Raw genomic sequence first — 18660 nt, 5'->3', positions numbered from 1 at the left:
GGCCCCGGCCGCAGCACAGCAGGTCGCAGCCATCGATGCCCGGCGAGCTCACGTTGCAGGTGCGGTCGCGCGTGCCGAAGGAGCCGGTCTCGCGGTTTGGCTCGCAGAAGTTGGGCGAGGCCTCGTAGTAGACCAGGTCGCGCTCCGTGGGCACCTTGAAGTAGGTGTAGCGCGGCCGCAGCGTCTCCACCCAGCCGCGCGACTCGCGGTGCTTCTCCACCACCATCTCCGAGGCGCTGTCGTACTTGTCCTTAAGGAAGTCGCCGATGGCGCGGAAGTCGGGCTGCGACCACCAGCAGGTCTTCACCTCGCAGCTGCCCGACAGCCCGTGGCACTTGCACTTGAGGTGCATGTGACTTGCGATGGCCTGCAGGAGCGCGGGTGGGGGCGTCAGGGCCCTTGCTCAGCCCAAGTGCGTCTGCGCGGGACAGTCTCCCAGGACCGTGCTCCTGGCCTGCAGCCCTCGCCCCAGGCTCACCCGGCAAACCCAGCCCGCCTGCCTGCTCCATAAATCGCCTGGGGCTCCCAGGCGGAGCAGGTGCCCTCTCCATGGGCCTGCAGTGCCATTTCCTTCTATGTGCTTCCGTAGCCGACCGAGATCCCGCGGAGCGCGGGGTGGAAGTGGGGTAGAGTAGGGGGGCAGGGCCCGGGAGCCTCCCTGCTCTCTCCTAGGCTGGGTCTAAGTCTTGGGCATCTATGACAGAGTGAAGGAAGGCCGGGGCTGTAACGTGATGGTGTAAGTGCAGACATGAAGACGTTAATTCTAACCTGGAGAACCCAAGATCGAGGCCCAGAGGTGTATGGGGGCTGGTGGTGAGACTGAGAGTTACCTGAGTGTGGGTAATGGGGGTGGCTTGCATTGGGCATCTTCAGGGCCCAGGAAGCTGGGTTCTTGGACTGTAGGGGTTGGGAAGAGGAGCAGCGAGGCAGTGCAGGGCACCAAGTTGTGGGGGCCTGAGAGTGGACAACCGGCAGGGCCTGGCAAAGTGGTGTGTGTGTTTCTTCCTGTGGGAATCCCAGGTTCTCTTTGGGGAAAGAGGTGAAAGTGGGTGACTTAATCAGACCTAAGGTTGCCTTGTTCACTATGGTGACCACCACCACCATGAACCCGGAGGTGTGGCCGGTCCAAACTGAGAAGTGCTGTGAGTGCAGACCAGACACTGGTTTGCTGTAAGTGCCCAGACTTTGTACAAGAAGAGGATGTAAAATATCTCATGCATGATTTTAATACTGATTGCATTACTGAAATGACAACATGTTGGGTATAGTGGGTTAAATAAAATTTAGTATTAAAATGAATGTCCGCTGTTTTCTTTTAATATGTGGCTACTAGAAAATTTGTTAGACATTGCACTCCTACTGGACGATGCTGGGCTAAGGCTTCAGTGGGCTCTGCATCCAGACCCTTCCCTGTTCCATCCCCATCTCCCTGCTGTTTCAACTCTTCCCTCTCATACCGGCCCTTTCCCTGGGCATCTGTGAGTTGCCCCCACACCAGTTCATTTCTGTCTAATCTCCACCCTCTTCCCTTTTGTGGCCAAGCTTTTCCAAACAGGAGCAGCTGCTTCTCTCCTCTGCACCCCCAGTCTCTTGTAGTTTGACTTTATCAAAGATATATATGTATGTACTTTAAAACAGCGGTCGCCAACCTTTTTAGCCCTCATGTACCACCAGTGGTCCGCAGACCACCCGTTGGCGACCACTGCTTTAAAAAGCCCAATAACTCCCGAAATGTGTTAAGAAATACAGGAACCATGGCCAGGTAGCTCAGTTGATTAGAGCATCATTCCCATACGCCAAAGTTTTGGGTTTGATCCCCTGTCAGGGCACATATAAGAATTGACCAATGTTTCATAAATAAGTGGAACAACAAATACCTCTCTCTCTCTCTCAAATAAAAAACACACAGGAGTTCTGTGCCCACTCTCACTCAGCACTTTCCTGACCATCCAAGGTAGTGCTGTGTGCCTCTCACAAACCTTGTGTTTGGCATTGTCTCTGGACCTCTCACCCCTGCCCCCACCACTCTGATGCACATTTTCAACCTCTTCCTGCCTTAAGAACTAGAGCATATTTCTAGTTAGATCAATATTTAGTGCTGATGGTATTGGGATTGTTAAATGTCATATTCAGTTGAGCCATGTGATATGTTACGATTACTTTTCCTTTCCTACAAGATGTTTTGTTGTTACTTTTTGAATATATGTGTCATGGATTCAGTCTCAAGCTCTCCCTTAATTGTCTAAGTCAGTGGTTGGCAAACCGGCTCGCGAGCCACATGCGGCTCTTTGGCCCCTTGAGTGTGGCTCTTCCACAAAATATCACATGCGGGCGCGCATGTCCAGTGCGATTGAAACTTCGTGGCCCATGCGCAGAAGTCAGTATTTTGTGGAAGAGCCATACTCAAGGGGCCAAAGAGCCGCATGTGGCTTGCGAGCCGCAGTTTGCCGACCACTGGTCTAAGTATCTTCTTCAAGACATTTAAACGCACCAGGTGTCCTATCGATTTCATCTTGGAGACATCTTTTTGAGAGGTCTTCTGGTCAATTTTATGAAATGTGCTTGTCTGGAAACAAATCTTTTCTACTTGAAAAGTTGAAAAAATGGTTTAAATAAATTTCTTGGCTAAAAGGCCACCCTCCTCCGTCCCTCAGAATTCTGAAAGTACTGCTCCATTTTATTCTGTCATTTATATTGTTCTTGGAAACTCTGATGCCATCCTGGCTCTGAAACTTGACATGAACTCGACCTTTTCCTGGGCAGCTTGGAGGCCATGTCTGTGCTGTCAGCTTGGTGTGGGTCTCCCTTTCTTGTGTCAGTCACTTCCTGGGCCTGTGTGGTCTGAAGCCTGTGATCTCCAGTCCCAGAACCTTCCTGCCTTATTTCTGTGCCAACTTTCTCCTCTAAATGTTCATCACTGTCTCTCGTGGACAGAGCCTCCATATTTTCTGTTCTTTCCTAGTTTCCATTTCTTTGTCTTTTTCTCTCTGCTTTGCGGAAAAGTATCTTAACTATCTTCCAACCTTTCTGCTGAGAGTTTTGTTTCTGCTGTCCTATTTTTAATTTCTTAGACCTCTTCCCCCACCCCCAATGTTCTCTTAAATTAACATCCTGTTCCAATTTCATGGGTACAGTATGTTTTCTTATCTCTCTGGGACAGTGATAGTTTTTGAAGTTTTCATCTCTCTTTACAACATCTCTTTTCCATAAGTTTGGATCTTGTTTCTTTGTTTTGGTCTTTACCTTTGTGATTGCTGGAGGCCTCCTTGGGTGTCTGAGAGTCCTTGGTATCTGTTTATATTTAAAGTTTTTTTAAAAAAAATATATTTTATTGATTTTTTACAGAGAGGAAGGGAGAGAGATAGATAGTTAGAAACATCGATGGGAGAGAAACATCGATCAGCTGCCTCCTGCACATCTCCCACTGGGGATGTGCCCGCAACCCAGGCACATGCCCTTGACCAGAACCGAACCTGGGACCCTTCAGTCCGCAGGCCGATGCTCTATCCACTGAGCCAAACCGGTTTCGGCATATCTGTTTATATTTAAAAGCAGGCCACTAGCCCTAGCCAGTTTGGCTCAGTGGACAGAGTGTCAGCCTGCGGACTGAAGGGTCCCAGGTTCGATTTGGGTCAAGGGCACATGCCCAGGTTACTGGCTGGATCCCCAATAGGGGACGTGCAGGAGACAGCCAACAATGATTCTCTGTCATCATTGATGTTTCTATCTCTCTCTCCCTTCCTCTCTGAAATCAATAAAAAAGAGTGTAAAAGGCAAACAAATAAAATAAAAGCAGGCCACTAAAAATCTTGTTGGAAGTTCCTGTGCCTGGGAGGGACTTGCCAATTTGAGCCCTAGCCCCAGAGTGACTTGGCCACATTGTCTCACTGGAGAAGTTAAGTCTCTTCTCCTGGGTTCCTCTGATTTCCAGGGCAGAACTTTCCATTCTCCTGCCTGTGGGCGATCAAGCTTCAGTGCAGCATTAGGAGATGAGGAAGAGAAATGCATACTTAGATATACTATTTTCACTTGGGTGGCCTTGCCCTTAGCTGTGCTTGGGCTCCACAGGCCAGACAACTCTGCTTTACCCTTTTTAGAGAATAAGTTTGCAGATTTCTGGTAAAGGAGGGGTGTTGTCTGGGTGCAAGGAGTTGGACAGAAGAGCTGGTGGGTTTAAAACTGCTTTTAACATAGACTTTCAATCAGTCTTCCTGTTTTCAGCCTCATATTTACTTCTGTTTCTCAAGACACCTGATACTAGTAATTCCTGAGTTGTTTCTCAGATTTCGCCTCTGCTGGCTTAATACTCAGCTTTCTTGGGCCTACTAAGACATTGAATATTCATCTATCTGCTTTTTAGCTTTCAAACTTTTGTTGCCATTGTCACTTCTGTTTTTCATGTTTTCAGGAGCCTTATTTATGTTAAAACTATAGGCCCGGTGCATGAAATTTGTGCACGGGTAGGGTCCCTAGGCCTGGCCGGCTCCTGCGTTGAGTGTCTGCCTCCTGGTGGTCAGTGCGCATCATAGCGACCAGTCATTCGGTCAGTTTGCATATTAGGCTTTTATTATATGATTCATTCATTATCATTTTAGTGGGTGTTTAGGAGGTTGCAGAGGGAAAGGCTTGTGTTTGCTTTGTTGTCTTTAACTGGAAATACTCATTCATTCTTCAGTTCTACAATTTTTATGTGATTCTTTCCCAAATCTACTATATTATTTTTATAGTTTCCAGTTCCCTGCTGAAATGTTCAAGCTTGCATTTTAGCTGTATGAATGTGAGCATTTTTTATAATTATTAATCTCACGTTATTGGTGAGAAAACGGAGGCTCCAGGAGGGTTAAGTAACTTTCCCAAAGTGATACACTATTAAACGAAGGGTCAATATTTGAATCCATGTCAGGTTTCATCCCAAAACTAAGTCTCTAGTATATTCTTATGCTATCTCTGAAAGGGTAAATATTTATTTTCTTTTTTTTTAAATAAACTTTTTATTGTTGATAGTATCACAGATATCTCTACTCTCCCCCCTTTACTTCCATCCTGCAAGTCCCTACCCCGCCCCCCCCATGTCTGCCCTACCTTATTGCCTGTGTCCATGGGCTATGCCTATCTATATATATAAAACCCTAATATGAGAATAGACTGAACGGTGGAACAATCGAACAACTGATCGCTATGATGTGCGCTGACCATCTGGGGGTGCGCATGGAACATGGCAGGCGTCGGCCGTGATGGAATGGTGGAGCAGGTGAGTGGGGGTGCCAGACCAAGGTTGCTGTCATCGGGGTCAGCCTCTGGTAGTTACTGAAAATTCTTTGTTCCTGCACGCTGTGGTACTGCCCGGTGCTTGCACCCACTGCTGGCACCCAGCGCCAGCACCAATCGCTCGGCACCGTCAGCAGGTGCAAGTGGAGGCTGCTGGCCCCGATTGCCCCTCAGGGCTTCTCCACCTCCCCCTGCTCCCGAGGGGCAATGGGGCTGGCAACTGCCTCTCTCACCTGCTGCTGGAGATGGCCCTGCTCACACCTGCAGCTGACACCAGAGCCGCTGCTTGCACCCACTGCCGGTGCCTGGCGCCAGTCCTGATCACCCCTGAGGGCTTCTCCACCTTCCCTTGCTCCTGAAGGGCGATCAGGGCAGTAGCCACCACTCGCACCTGCTGACAGTGTTGGCCCCGCTTGCACCTGCTGCTGGCGCCGGCCCCAATCGCTCTGCGCCATCAGCAGGTGTGAGCGGGGCTGGCACAGTCAGTGTGTGGGAGTGGCAGTGGTGGGAGCGGGGCTGCCAGCAGACAGGGAACGGGGTCCCGGTGGGAGGAGCCAGGTGGGGCGTGGAGGATGGGCCGAGATCCGCCCCTATGCCCACCGCAGCCTCGAGGCCCACAGTTCCTTTCAAGGTGCAGGAATTCATGCACTGGGCCCCTAGTAAGTATATAAACTCTTTAGCTTATCTCTTCTCATCTTCCCAACCCCACATCGATGTATGTCAGTCTGTTCCGTGCCTCCCTGTTTCGGGTCTTATTTTGTTGGTCAATTCATTTTGCTCATTAGATTCCACCAATAAGTGAGATCATGTGATATTTGTCTTTCTCAGATTGGCTTATTTCACTTAGCATAATATTTTCAAGGTCCATCCATGCTGTTCCAAAGGGTAAGAGATCCGTCTTTTTTATAGCTGCATAGTATTCCATTGTGTATATGTCCCACAGCTTTTTTATCCATTCATTTACTGATGGGCACTTGGGCTGTTTCAAAATCTTAGCTATTATAAATAATGCTGCTATGAACATAGTGGTGCATATATTCTTTCTGATTGGAGTTTTTGGGTTTTTAGGATATATTCCCAGGAGTGGGATTGCTGGGTCAAATGGCAATTTCATATTTAATTTTCTGAGGAAACTCCATATTTTTTTCCATAATAGCTGCACCAGCCCGCATTCCCACCAGCAGTGTACGAGGGTTCCCTTTTCTCCACATTTTTGCCAGCATTTGTTATTTGTTGATTTTTTGATGATAGCCATTCTGACAGGTGTCAGGTGATATCTCATTGTGGTTTTAATTTGCATTTCTCTGACGATTACTGACTTTGAGCATTTTTTCATGTGTCTCTTGGCCATTTGTATGTCCTCTTTGGAGAAATGTCTATTCAGGTCTTCTGTCCATTTTTTAAAATGGATTGTTTATTTTCCTTTTGCTGAATTGTATGAGTACTTTATATATTTTGGATATTAACCCTTTATCAGATATATCATTGGCAAATATGTTCTCCCATACAGTGGGCTCCCTTTTCATTTTGATGGTGGTTTCTTTTGCTGTGCAGAAGTTTTTTTTATTTATTTTGATGCAGTCCCACTTGTTTATTTTCTCCTCAGTTTCCTTTGCCCTAGGAAATGTAACTGTAAACGTATTGCTACATGAGATGTCTGAGATTTTACTGCCTATGTTCTCCTCTAATATTTTTATGGTTTCATGCCTTACATTTAAGTCCTTTATCCATCTTGAGTTTATTCTTGTGTATGGTGTAATTGGCAGTCTAATTTCATCTTTTTGTGTGTGTCTGTCCAGTGAACATATTTTTTTAAATATATTTTATTGATTTTTTACAGAGAAGAAGGGAGAGGGATAGAGAGTTAGAAACATCGATGAGAGAGAAACATCGATCAGCTGCCTCCTGTACACCTCCTACTGGGGATGTGCCCATAACTAAGGTACATGCCCTTGACTGGAATCAAACCTGGGACCCTTCAGTCCTCAGGCCGACGCTCTATCCACTGAGCCAAACCGGTTAGGGCGAACATATTTTTTTTTTTTAATAATCCGTGCCTACTCATTCTAGTATTTAGAGTACTGTTTCTGTTTTTTCCCCCCTGATTACCACTTATCCATTGTGTCATCAGCTCATGTGACAGGTTATCCTTATTTATGTGGACATTGTGTTTGAAAAATTATTTGTAGAAACAATGTTCAGCCTAGCTAAAGTCTACACATATGCACAACAGCTGGTCTGCTTCTGGGTTACCTTTACTTCCTAGGGTCCTAAACTGGGCAGTGATTTCCTAGAGCAGCGGTTCTCAACCTGTGGGTCGCGACCCCATTGGCGGTCGAACGACCCTTTCACAGGGGTCGCCTAAGACCATCCTGCATATCAGATACTTACATTATGATTCATAACAGTAGCAACATTACAGTTATGAAGTAGCAAAGAAAATAATTTTATGGTTGGGTCACAACATGAGAAGCTGTATTTAAAGGGCCAGAAGGTGAGAACCACTGTCCTAGAGAGACCACCCTTCGTGGGTCTGTTAGCTCTGTGAGGCTGAGAGAAGCGCAGCTTAGTGTATGCACTTCCACATCAGCAAATGACGCTTGGACAAAAGCTACCCCAGGTACCAGATTCAGTGTCCTGTCTTTTGGACCTGGGACTGCTAATTCCTCACTCTATGGTTAGTTTAGTTATGTTACATTTTAAAGTCATTTTATGGAAGTGTATTATACAAAAATGTATATATGTCATAATCTAAAACATGACAAAATTTCACAAATCACCAGGTCCTCAGAAACTACCATCATGCTCTTTTCCAGTGGTTGTCCCCCCCTTTTTCAGGGCACTGATTCTGACAGCATTTCCTTGATGGCTAATGTTATTGAACACCTTTTCATATACTTATTGGCCATTCCTATATTTTCTTTTGTGAAGTGGCTTTACATTTTTTAGCCAACTTTTTTATTGGGTTATCTGTCTTTTAAAAAAATTAATTTGTAGAGTTCTTATATTATAGCTTTCATATATTTTTGGAGATATTATTTCCTCCTGTGTGGGTTGCATTTTTAGTTTTATGATGGTGTCTTTTATGAATAGACGTTTCTTTAAAAAAATTTTGTTTTAATCCTCACCTGAGAATATTTTTCCATTGATTTTAGAGAGACACATCGATTGGTTGCCTCCTGCACATGCCAGGGAGGAGCCTACAACCAAGGTATGTGCCCTTGGCTGAAATTAAACCTGGGACCCTTCAGTCCACAGGCCAATGCTCTATTCACTGAGCCAAACCAGCTAGGGCTGAATAGACATTCTTAATTTAAATATGGTCCACATTTTTATATTTTTCTTAGACCTATTTAAGAAATCTCTGCCTAAGATGTCTCCTAGGTTTTCTTCTAAGCATTTTTTTGGGTTTGTTTTACCTTTCCCATTTGGACTTGTAATTACATTTATATATGGTGTGAGGTAGGGGTCAAGATTACTTTTTCCATATTGTGATTCAATGGACTGAGCACATTTATTGAAAAGCCTATTTCCCCGTCTGCACTGCTTTACCTCCCTTGAGATAAATCAGGTGACTTTACACACGTGAGCATTCTTTACTTTTAACAGGGTGCCTTTTGTATTCCATCCTACATTTATACTGTCTTCAACAGGAAGATGAGACTGACTCACCTAGTCCCCATTTTTGGAAGTTGAGTGTCCCCGTTCACTCTTCAGCCCTCTGCAATCCCCTGGTTCCACTGGGCAAAGCCAGTGCCAACTTTGTGTTGCTAAATCTACTGGACACCTGTAGGTCCTTGCATAGTTCCTGTTATCAGCAGTCAGTCCTCTGTCAGTTTCCCACTGAACTTCTGACCCAGTCCTTTTTAGCAGGGCTCACAAAGCCCTCAAAGCTTGACCCATCAGCTTCTCCATCTCCCAAATTCTCTTTCTCCTTCTGTTTTCCATATTCTACCCAGACTAACTCATGTGCAGCCTCACCTCTCGGCTGCCCGGAGGCTCTCCTGGCCTCCTCCCAGCTAGATAACTGCCATTAGTCTGTATTTCTCTGCTCACCATCTTTGACAGCAGAAGTCGTTTTTTTTGAGACTGCAGCCTGGGTCTGGACCCTCCTCTGTACCAGTTCACCTTATGTGTATGCATTCCCTCACACAGAACTTCCCAGACTGTGCTGTAGCCACCTAGCGTATCTCTTTGGCTGTGTAGGAGCTCCTGCAAGGCAGGCCTTTATCCCATCCCTCCTTTCTTGTGACCCCAACTCCAGAAGTGGACCTACCAATCTGTGGGAATACCCAGACACTTGTGGAGCAATTGGATAGTACTATGTTTCAGACCAGGCCACACTCCTCAAGGGACCAGGGGTGTGCTCTGAGGGTCCCCTGGAACATCCCCAGGGCCCAGAGGGCCATGGCCAGAGACCCCTCCCCAATGCACAAGACAGTGGTCAGAGGGTGCCCTGGTGCACCCTCAGGCACACAGGGCCATGGTCAAAGACTCTGCCCTAATCCCCAAGGATACCCAGGGCAGTGCTCAGAGGGCCCCCAGATGCATGGCTAGGACACACAGGGTTGTGGACTTACCTGGCGCCCAGCCTCATTGTTGTGGCGGTTCATCGCAGAGCGGGCGTCAGGCCTATTCTCTCTTGCATCCGCGAACTCACGAGACACCATCCCACCAAACTCGATGTCCTCGCTGCAGCCACCCCATTTCCAGCCGTGGCCTGGCGAGCCCTGGTGACGGCTGCTGCATCCGCAGATGGCAGCGGAGCCCTCCGCGCAGGCGCGTGTCACTGCGAAGGCCACTCCAGCGGAGGCAATGGCGTGCACGAAGGCGGACTCCCGGGTGGCTGTGGAGAGAGGCCTGAGGTGGGCAGGGCGCAAGGGCGGGGCAGGACTGGGGGGAGAGGGTGCTTGTCCCCAGAGGACCCAAGGAAGAGGGAGAGCTTCCCCAGAGAAAGTCCACCAAGGGCCAAGGAACCCAAGAAGTGATGCTGAACGGCACTCGTCGTTGTGGGGAAGTTAGGGACGTGAGCACCCTGCATACTGCTGGCTGGAGGGAAATGGGAGCGCCCCTTCGAAAGCGGTTTGGCAGCTTCTAAAAAACATACACCTACCGCCTGCCCCAGCCATCACCTCCCAGGTATTTCCCCTGCATTGACACAAAGATCAGGAGCAAATGTCAGGGCGGCTCTATCTGTAATAGCCCCAAACTGGCAGCTCCCAAATGCCTATGAGAGGAGAATGGATAAACAGCTATGGCATAAGATAAATAAGTCCTGTGATAGGATATGCAGGGTGGTGACTGTACTGTAGGCCTGAAAGTTGCTAAGAATACATCTTGTGTTATCACCACACACGAAAATAGTAACTATATGAGGTGATGGATGGTAACTACACTTATTGTGGAGATCATTTCACAGTATACAGTATACCAGATCATCATGTTGTATGCCTACAACTAATACAATATATATGTCAATTATACCTTCATAAAAAATTGTGGCATTTCCATAAAATGGAATTTTATTTAGCAGTAATTGGAAAAAGAGCATGATGCTTCTCAAAATAATCATGCTGACTGAACAAAGGCCACTGGACAGCCCTGGGGTCAGCTCCCCCTGCCCAGACTTCCCAGTAGGAGCTTCCAGCAGCCTGATGACCTGCCCAGAGTGTGGCTCTGGCCCACATTCTGCTACCTATGCTGCCGTTTTGCCTGCACATCTTTCCCCTCCTTCACCGGAACTCTAAGTGCTGCAAGGACCACAGGCCCCCGGTGCACATTCACCCTGTGCTGGCTCCACACGCTCAGGCCTGGGTAAGCCCAACGGCTGCCTGACACCTACCCCAGGATGGCCTCCAGGCCTCTGTTAACCCGGAGGCTGATATTGGGCCCCTGCATGCAGCCTCTTGGAAACTGAGTCAGAGGGAGTGACATTAGTTTTGCAGAGGGGCAGTGGGGGAGGGCTGGAGCTTGGGAAGAGGAAGCTTGCCAGGCAACAGTATCAGACAGGTATATGCCGCTGTCCAGGGAGGCCCCCTGGACCTTGCAGGGTGGGGCGGCCTAGCCTGCCCCTGGTAGACAGAACCTTGAAGATGGTCTTGAAAGACAGATAGGAAGCAGACAGAGAGAAAGCAGAGGGCAGGAGTATTCTGCTGGGCTGGCAGGACCAGAGGGAAGTACAGGGCATGTCGGGGGTGGGGCAGCCTGGCATCCCCAAGCAGGAGTTTTCCTGAGGGAATGAATGCATTGCCTCCTGGGTGTGTGTAAACATTTTGATGGGCTCTGGGTTCAGGATGAGGGAGTTGGGCTGCCCTGGGTTCCCCGGTCACTAGTGCACAGCAGGTGCTGTTTGCTAAGCCCCGCTGGAGAAATAAACAGTAGGGAGCCAGATGGCCCCCTGGAGCTTACCTGCAACTAGCAGGAATTAAAAAAACGTAGTGAAAAAACTCACAGGGCTTTGGAGCCCAGCAGGCCCAGGCTGAACCCTGGCTTGGCTCTGATGGCTGGTGTGCCTTAGGTGTCTCTGCTGCCCTCATGTGGGATCCTGCACCCCACCTTCCTTGGCTCTGACTCCTGTCTTTCCTCAGGTCTTGGGTGGAGAGATGTGGGAACAGGACTGATCAGGGCACCGGGTGAGTGCCCTGTTGTATTCCCCAAGTTCCTCCTGGGCAGAGGCCCCAGGCAGGCCTGGATCCTGCTGAGCTCCCAATAGTTACAGGTGAGTAATGGTGAAAGGGTGCTGTTGCCTCCTTGCCCCATCTCAATGCCCAGGGGGCTTTTGTTCTGGGAGGGATATGGGTAGATGGGCTCCATCCTGGGGAGTAAGCAGGGGTTTCAGGCTGCTTCCAGGTTTGCGGCCGACATGGGTGCCCTAAACCCCGTGAATGCACACACTCAAACTCACCCACCCAGCTTCATTCACATCCACACACACCTGTTACCCAAAAGTGAACATTTCCTCAGATACCGAGAGGACATGCCCTCTGCATTGGCTTCCCACTGGCCATCTGACCCCACTTGCATTTTTGCTTTTGGTGATTCTTTCCATAGATTTACCAACACTTTCTGACAGCTCTGTGCAGGCTCTGGACACCAGTTTCCTCCCTGGGCTCTGAACTGAGCAGGCCTGGTCTCTCCCTGCTTTTGGGAAGCTCTGGGCCACACACCCAGCCATAAGCCCCAGAAGGCCTCCCACTGCCAGCTTGGGACTGCCCCAAACTGAAAGCTGCTCCGGGCTCAGGGACCCAGGCCTATCCTGCTCACCCAGCCCTTCCCTAGGAGTCCAGCCCTCAGCATCTCCCACCAGGACCTGAAGGAGCTCCTGGTTGGAACCTGCACCCTCAGCCTCCAGCTTCTTTCCTGATCCATATGTACCACACACATAGACACAGGGACACACACACACACACACACACACACACACACATGCATACACACATGCATGACAAGCACACAGACACACACACACCCATAAACACACTCTCACACAGACACACATAAGCGTATACACACATGTACACACACACACACACACACCCATAGACAGTTTCTTACACACAGACACATAGAAACACATATAGATACATAGAAACAGAGGCATACACAGACACATGCACATACATACACACATACATGCATGCACAGATATACACACCCATAGACACTGTCACACACAGACACAGATATACACAAATAGACATTCACTCTCACATAAACATGGCCACACAGCCACACACACACCTCTGCAACACCCCCTTACACACATAGACACACAGGCACACACAAACATGCATAGACACACAGGCACACACGTGCAGACACATAGGTACATGGACACACAAACATGCATGCATACATATACACATGCACACACACATGCATACACATATACATAGGCCACTGGCACAGTGCATTGTCCAATGGCCATCTGGCTCTGCCTGGCCCCTTCTCGAGTTCTTGACATTGTGTCCTTGCTTGACTGAACACAGGCCAACTCCTCCCCCGTGCTGCCCTCCCAGTTCTGTCAGCCACTACCTGGCCTCCAGCCACACTCAGCTACTGCCCTTCCCTCAGGTTTTTTTCCAGATGTTCTAATGCTCATGCAGCATCTGCCTTGTCCACTCCCCACTCTTTGGGGCACAGGACAGGATCCTGTGGCCATGAGGTCTGGGCATGATCTATTCTTGGCCCCTCAGGCTCCCAGGTCCCATGGGAGCTTCCTCCTTCACCCACTTGGTCTGGAAGCTCCCTGAGGCAAGGACTGTGTCCTGTTCACCTTTTGTTCCCAATCAGGCGATCACACAGATGGTTCCTGAGGAGTGAGGACCTGGTCTGTGGAGAAGGCAGGGAGTCTAGCCTGGTCTGAGCCCATCTAGGCAGGCTTACTCTGTGGGTCCAGCTCTCTGACCCTCCCCACTCAGCTTGTCCTTGAACAGATTCAGGATAGCTCCCCTCATTCTCCCCTTTCTCAAATATCAACCAGGCAGCTACCTCCCCAAGACTCATGAAGCCCTATCCCTGTTTTCCTTACATAATACGATGAATCAGTTCACAGGCAGGCCTGCAACAGCCTCTTGCTGGCCTAAGGCATCTGAGTGAATAAATGCCAGTGTGCTGAACACAGACCCCTTCCCCTCCTGTCTCTACACTCAGCAGAGCTCACACCCTTATTTTGTATTCTCAAGAACTCAAGCTGCCTCCTTCCCACTTCTCAGGCCCTCGCTCTCAACTCTTCTCTTTCTCTCCTCTCCTCAGCCTGATGCCTCCTCTCCCACTGGTGCAGCCTGGGTTAGGGGCTGTTGTTAGGATGGCTTGTGGACTCCTCGGGGACCAGCTTTCCTGGCCACCCCTCCCAGGGCAGCTCAGGGCACAAGGCAGAGCCAGTATGTCCTGGGCACTCCTGGGACCCTCCACACACAGCCTGGTGCCTTTCTCCACTGCACCCTCTCACTCAGCTGGTTGAAGGCCCTGGTTGCCCTTCTCAAGGATCTCCAATATCTGAATACCCTCCTGCAACCCCAGCAGAGCTGCCTTTCAACCCAGGGAGCTCAGGGCAGGTTCCTACAGGAGGACCCTGCTCTGCCTCTGCCTCCTCCCTCTATGCTAGCCCCTCTCTCCTCTGAAGATAAGGGGAGAGCAAGCAAAGGCCTTGCCCCACAGCTCTCAACAAGGGCTTGGAGATCCCTGCTTATTGACCTCAGGCAAACAGCCAGGGCCTCCAGACACACTTGAGGGAAAGGGTGTGTGGGGTGGGGTGGAGGGTTTTGGGAGCTTCCCCTTGAACTTGGAGGAAAAAGAACTCATTTTTGCCCAGCTCTGTCACCAGCTAGCTGTACAATCCTGCACACATTCCTCCCGTCCCCCACCATGGGCCTCAGTTTCCCCTTCTGCCAGATGAGAAGACCTCTCCTCAGATAAAGTCCTGCCAGCCAAGCATGCCATGGAGCAGCTTTCAACTTGCTCATGGAGAAAAGAAGTCTCTGCCTCATGTTTTAGAAAAACGTGCTATGGTTTGTTTTGGCAAAGGAAGTCCATTTTAAAGCTCAAGGTAGGCCTGAGCAGTTCCCTGCAATACTGACCAAGAAAAATGGTGACTGCACTGGAGAAACTGGGCAGGCCCGTCTCACCAGAGGGACTGAGGTTGCCACCGCCAGCAATGGGACAGATGCCATGCACCATGCACCTCCCCAGACGGTGCTCTGAGGACACTCTATTGCTTTCAAGGCATTCTTTTTTAAAAAAAAATCCTCACCCTATGATATTCTTTTACCTGAGAATATTTTTTCCATTGATTTCTAGAGAGAGAGGAAGGGAGGGAGGAGGGGGAGAGAAACATCAATATGAGAGAGACACATTGATTGGCTGCCTCCTGCATGTGCCCCCACTGGGGCCAGGGAACCTGCAACTAAGGTAGATGACCTCGACTGGAATTGAACACGAGACCTTTCGGTCCGCAGGCAGATGCTCTAACCACTGAGCAAAAATGGCCAGGGCTGCTTTCAGGCATTCTTTTTTTTTTTTTTTAAATATATTTTATTGATTTCTACAGAGAGGAAGGGAGAGGGATAGAGAGTTAGAAACATCGATGAGAGAGAAACACCGATCAGCTGCCTCCTGCACACCTCCTACTGTGGATGTGCCCGCAACCAAGGCACATGCCCTTGACCAGAATCAAACCTGGGACCCTTCAGTCCGCAGGCTGACGCTCTATCCACTGAGCCAAACCGGTCAGGGCTCAAGGCATTCTTGACAAGGATGCATAACCTTTACCTAATCGTCAGGAGACCCAGAGACCTGAGCAGGCTCCTTCCAGTCTCAAGGGCACAAAGGACAAGGGCCAGCATAAGATCCTGGACAAAAAAGGAACATTGGTGGAAAAAACAGGTGAAACCTGGGAAAAATGTGGAGTTTAGTTAATGGTAATGGAACTTAATTATGATGGATGCACCTGGTTTGTGCTATGTCAGCCCTGGGAGAGGCCTGGGAGTGGATTTGGACTCACTCTTGCAATGTTCCTGTAAGTTGACATTTATTTCCAAAGAAAAAATTAAAATGCACCCTGAGGCCATGCAGAAGGAAGACCCCAGAATGCCCATATGACTTTAATTTAAGGGCAATAAGGAGGCTTCTGGGGGTTCATAACCCCCCGAAACTGTAAGCAGGAATGACAGTGCATATCTGAAAACTTGTGCCGACTTCTGAATCGAGAACCCATTGCCTCCATCAGATTTCCACAGGGATCTGAACAATAAGGTTATGACCCATGGCTAGAATGGCCTCCGTTTACAGAGGAGGGGTACAGGCTTCCCTGAGGTCATGGGTGTGGAGGGTCTGGAGCCCATTGTCTGCCACAGTTACAGCCAAGTTGTTATCCACAGGCAGCAGCTTCTGCAGAGGTTCCTGCTTCTGTTTACACAACATACCAACTCCTGAGGAAAGGATAGGGAGCCATCCTGCCCTGAGAAGACATCTTCACCAGCGAAATGCCTTCTTCCCAATGAGCTGTGCAAGGTTAAGAGAAAAGGAGGAGACACAGGCTACTGAGGGAGGGGAGTGCTTAAGGACCAATGCTTCCAGTTTGCCATGTCTCTGGGGAAGAGCCTGGATAAGTTTCTTGAGCTACCCCAGGCCTGCTCCCTTCAGGCCCAGGACTCATTCCCACACTGAGATCAGACAAAGCTGTTCTGTAAGACAAGCATCTTCCACCAGGAAACCATCTTCCCAACTTAATGATGTCTCATTAGCAATTATTTATTGAGTTCATGCAAAATACCAATGATTTATCCTTCCTTCCATCCATCTCCCATCCATCCATCTATCCATCCATCCATCCATCCATCCATCCATCCATCCATCCACCATCCATCCACCATCTATCCATCTTCTGTCTGTCCATCAATCCTTTCATCCATCCAGTATCTGAGAGTCTATAATGAGATATACACTAAATTCAGAAGTAGGAATATGAGATAAATAAGATGCAAGGTGCCCATTCTCAAAAGCCAAGGTAAGAAATCTGAAAGAAAGTGGATTGCTGCTTCATATAATGGAGTTCCGAAAGTTGAAAGAGCTGCCTGTCCAAGTGGTAATTAAGCAGAAGCTGGATGACCGACCAATTGTCAGGTGGAGAGAATCTTTGTACTGGGAAGGAGGAGGGTGAACCAGAGGAATCCTTCCATACCGTTAGTAGTAGGCTCTGCTGTTGCAAGTCAGGTTTTCTGCTTTGGGCTGTGTGAAGTCATTTGCCTTTGGGAGCTCACAGTTCATGAGGAAGAGAGTAGTGCGAATAAGGCAGTATGAGAAGTAGTCTTGGCAACATGAGCTTTGGGGCAGGCCTAGGATAGATGGATGGTGGATGGATGGTGGATGGGTGGAAGGATGGAAGGATAGATGGATATATGGCTAGTGGGTGGTGCATAGAGAATAGATGGGTGGGTGAGTGGGTAGATGGATATATGGCTAGTGGGTGGTGCATAGAGAATAGATGGGTGGGTGAGTGGGTAGATAGGTGAATGGATAGGTGGATAGATGGATGGTGAATGAATGGGGAGAGTCTGGTGCAGATGAAGGAGTCCTGTGTGGCAAGAACTGGGCATCTGGAGGAAGGCAGGAAGAGGAGCCCATCACAGCCGCCAGTGCAGCCTTAGGTGTGGGGAGCCAAGTATCACTTCTGAGATGGGTTTTGGCAATTACTTCACCTCCCAGAACTTAGAATTAAAAGGATCTTAGCAATTCCTTTGTTTCCAGAGGCTTGTCAAGTACCAGAGATCATTTGTGGACTGAAAGAGTACTGCCAAGTATTATTACTTTTTCATGAGAGGGAAAAACATTTAAACAATGACTACCATAATTTCAGAAAAGGACTTTTTAACATCAAAAAGGCTATACTTCTAAAGTCCTATATGTTGAAGAAAGGTCCAAAAAATTATTCCAAAGATCTCGTTTTTCATATTTCACCATGAAGCTGGTCAGTTGGCAACTATTCATTGAGTACCAACTGTGTTCATGGTGGACAAGAAAGCCTCTCTCTCTGAGCTGATCTTCCCTTGGGGAGGTCACCCAGGGGGCCATTTCAGTCAGACTGATAGGGAGGCACAGCCTGAAGGCCACCTTGCCCTGGACCATGAATCCTTTATCACTGATGAGAGAACCAGCCCAGACAGGAAGAGGGGTGCTCTACTCAGCCCCAGCAACATGTGCAGATTCAGAGCAGGTCAGCTACTGGCCCCAGGCTGCACAGCAGGGAGTACATACCCCAGACAGAAGTCCTGGGAGAGGCTACTGCACCCCCAGCAAGGGATCCTGAGACTCCACCAGGCTGTTTCTGTGGTTGCAGCCTTGAAGAGGCGGGAACTCCACCTACCCTGCTGAGCCCACATCCCACTGCCATGGTGGGGTGAGGGGATGCTTGCCTGTCCTTTCCTGGGAGGGGAAGGCTGTGGAGCACTAATACTGGACATGGAGGAGGAGTTCCTGGGATGAGCCGTTGGCCTGAGGAGACACTGTACTGGCCTTTTTGAGGGACAAGGGTAACTCCAGGCAGTGGAGGTTCCTGGAAGGAGACTGTTCAAATGTGATCTCTAAACAGTAAGCTGAAACTCTTGGGACATTCTGTCTGTGGGGTTCACTAGGTGGTCTCTTTGGGAAGTTCTGCAGGGACAAGTTCACCCAAGCACTATGTCACTGCAGGCCCACCAGTGTGTCTGGGGCCACAGTTCTTGGGGACATCTATCCTATATAATAAAGAGGTAATATGCAAATTGACCCTCATGCCCTCACAAGATGGGTGCCTACGACCAGGCCGGTAGGGGAGTTAGTGAGGGATGACCAAACGACTGAACAAGCAGGCTTCATGGGGTGACAAGGCCAGCAAGGGGGCAGTAAGAGGCAACC

The 18660-nt window shown here is 49.0% G+C and overlaps 1 protein-coding gene across 1 annotated transcript in view; it reads right to left on the bottom strand.

The window, feature by feature from the left end:
• The window catches only part of WNT3A (wingless-type MMTV integration site family, member 3A), a 58235-nt gene that overhangs the window by 839 nt on the left and 38736 nt on the right, over positions 1–18660 (bottom strand). The window contains exons 3-4 of the mRNA XM_014534856.1: positions 9849–10114; positions 4–367 (exon numbers count right to left, since the gene is read on the bottom strand). Coding sequence (XP_014390342.1) covers positions 4–367; positions 9849–10114 — 630 coding nt within the window. The remainder of the gene's footprint in view (positions 1–3; positions 368–9848; positions 10115–18660) is intronic.

The sequence above is a fragment of the Myotis brandtii genome, unplaced genomic scaffold (assembly GCF_000412655.1).
Source record: "Myotis brandtii unplaced genomic scaffold, ASM41265v1 scaffold100, whole genome shotgun sequence".
NCBI classification, from domain to species: Eukaryota; Metazoa; Chordata; class Mammalia; order Chiroptera; family Vespertilionidae; genus Myotis; species Myotis brandtii.
This window is presented reverse-complemented; position numbering and strand designations above follow the sequence as displayed.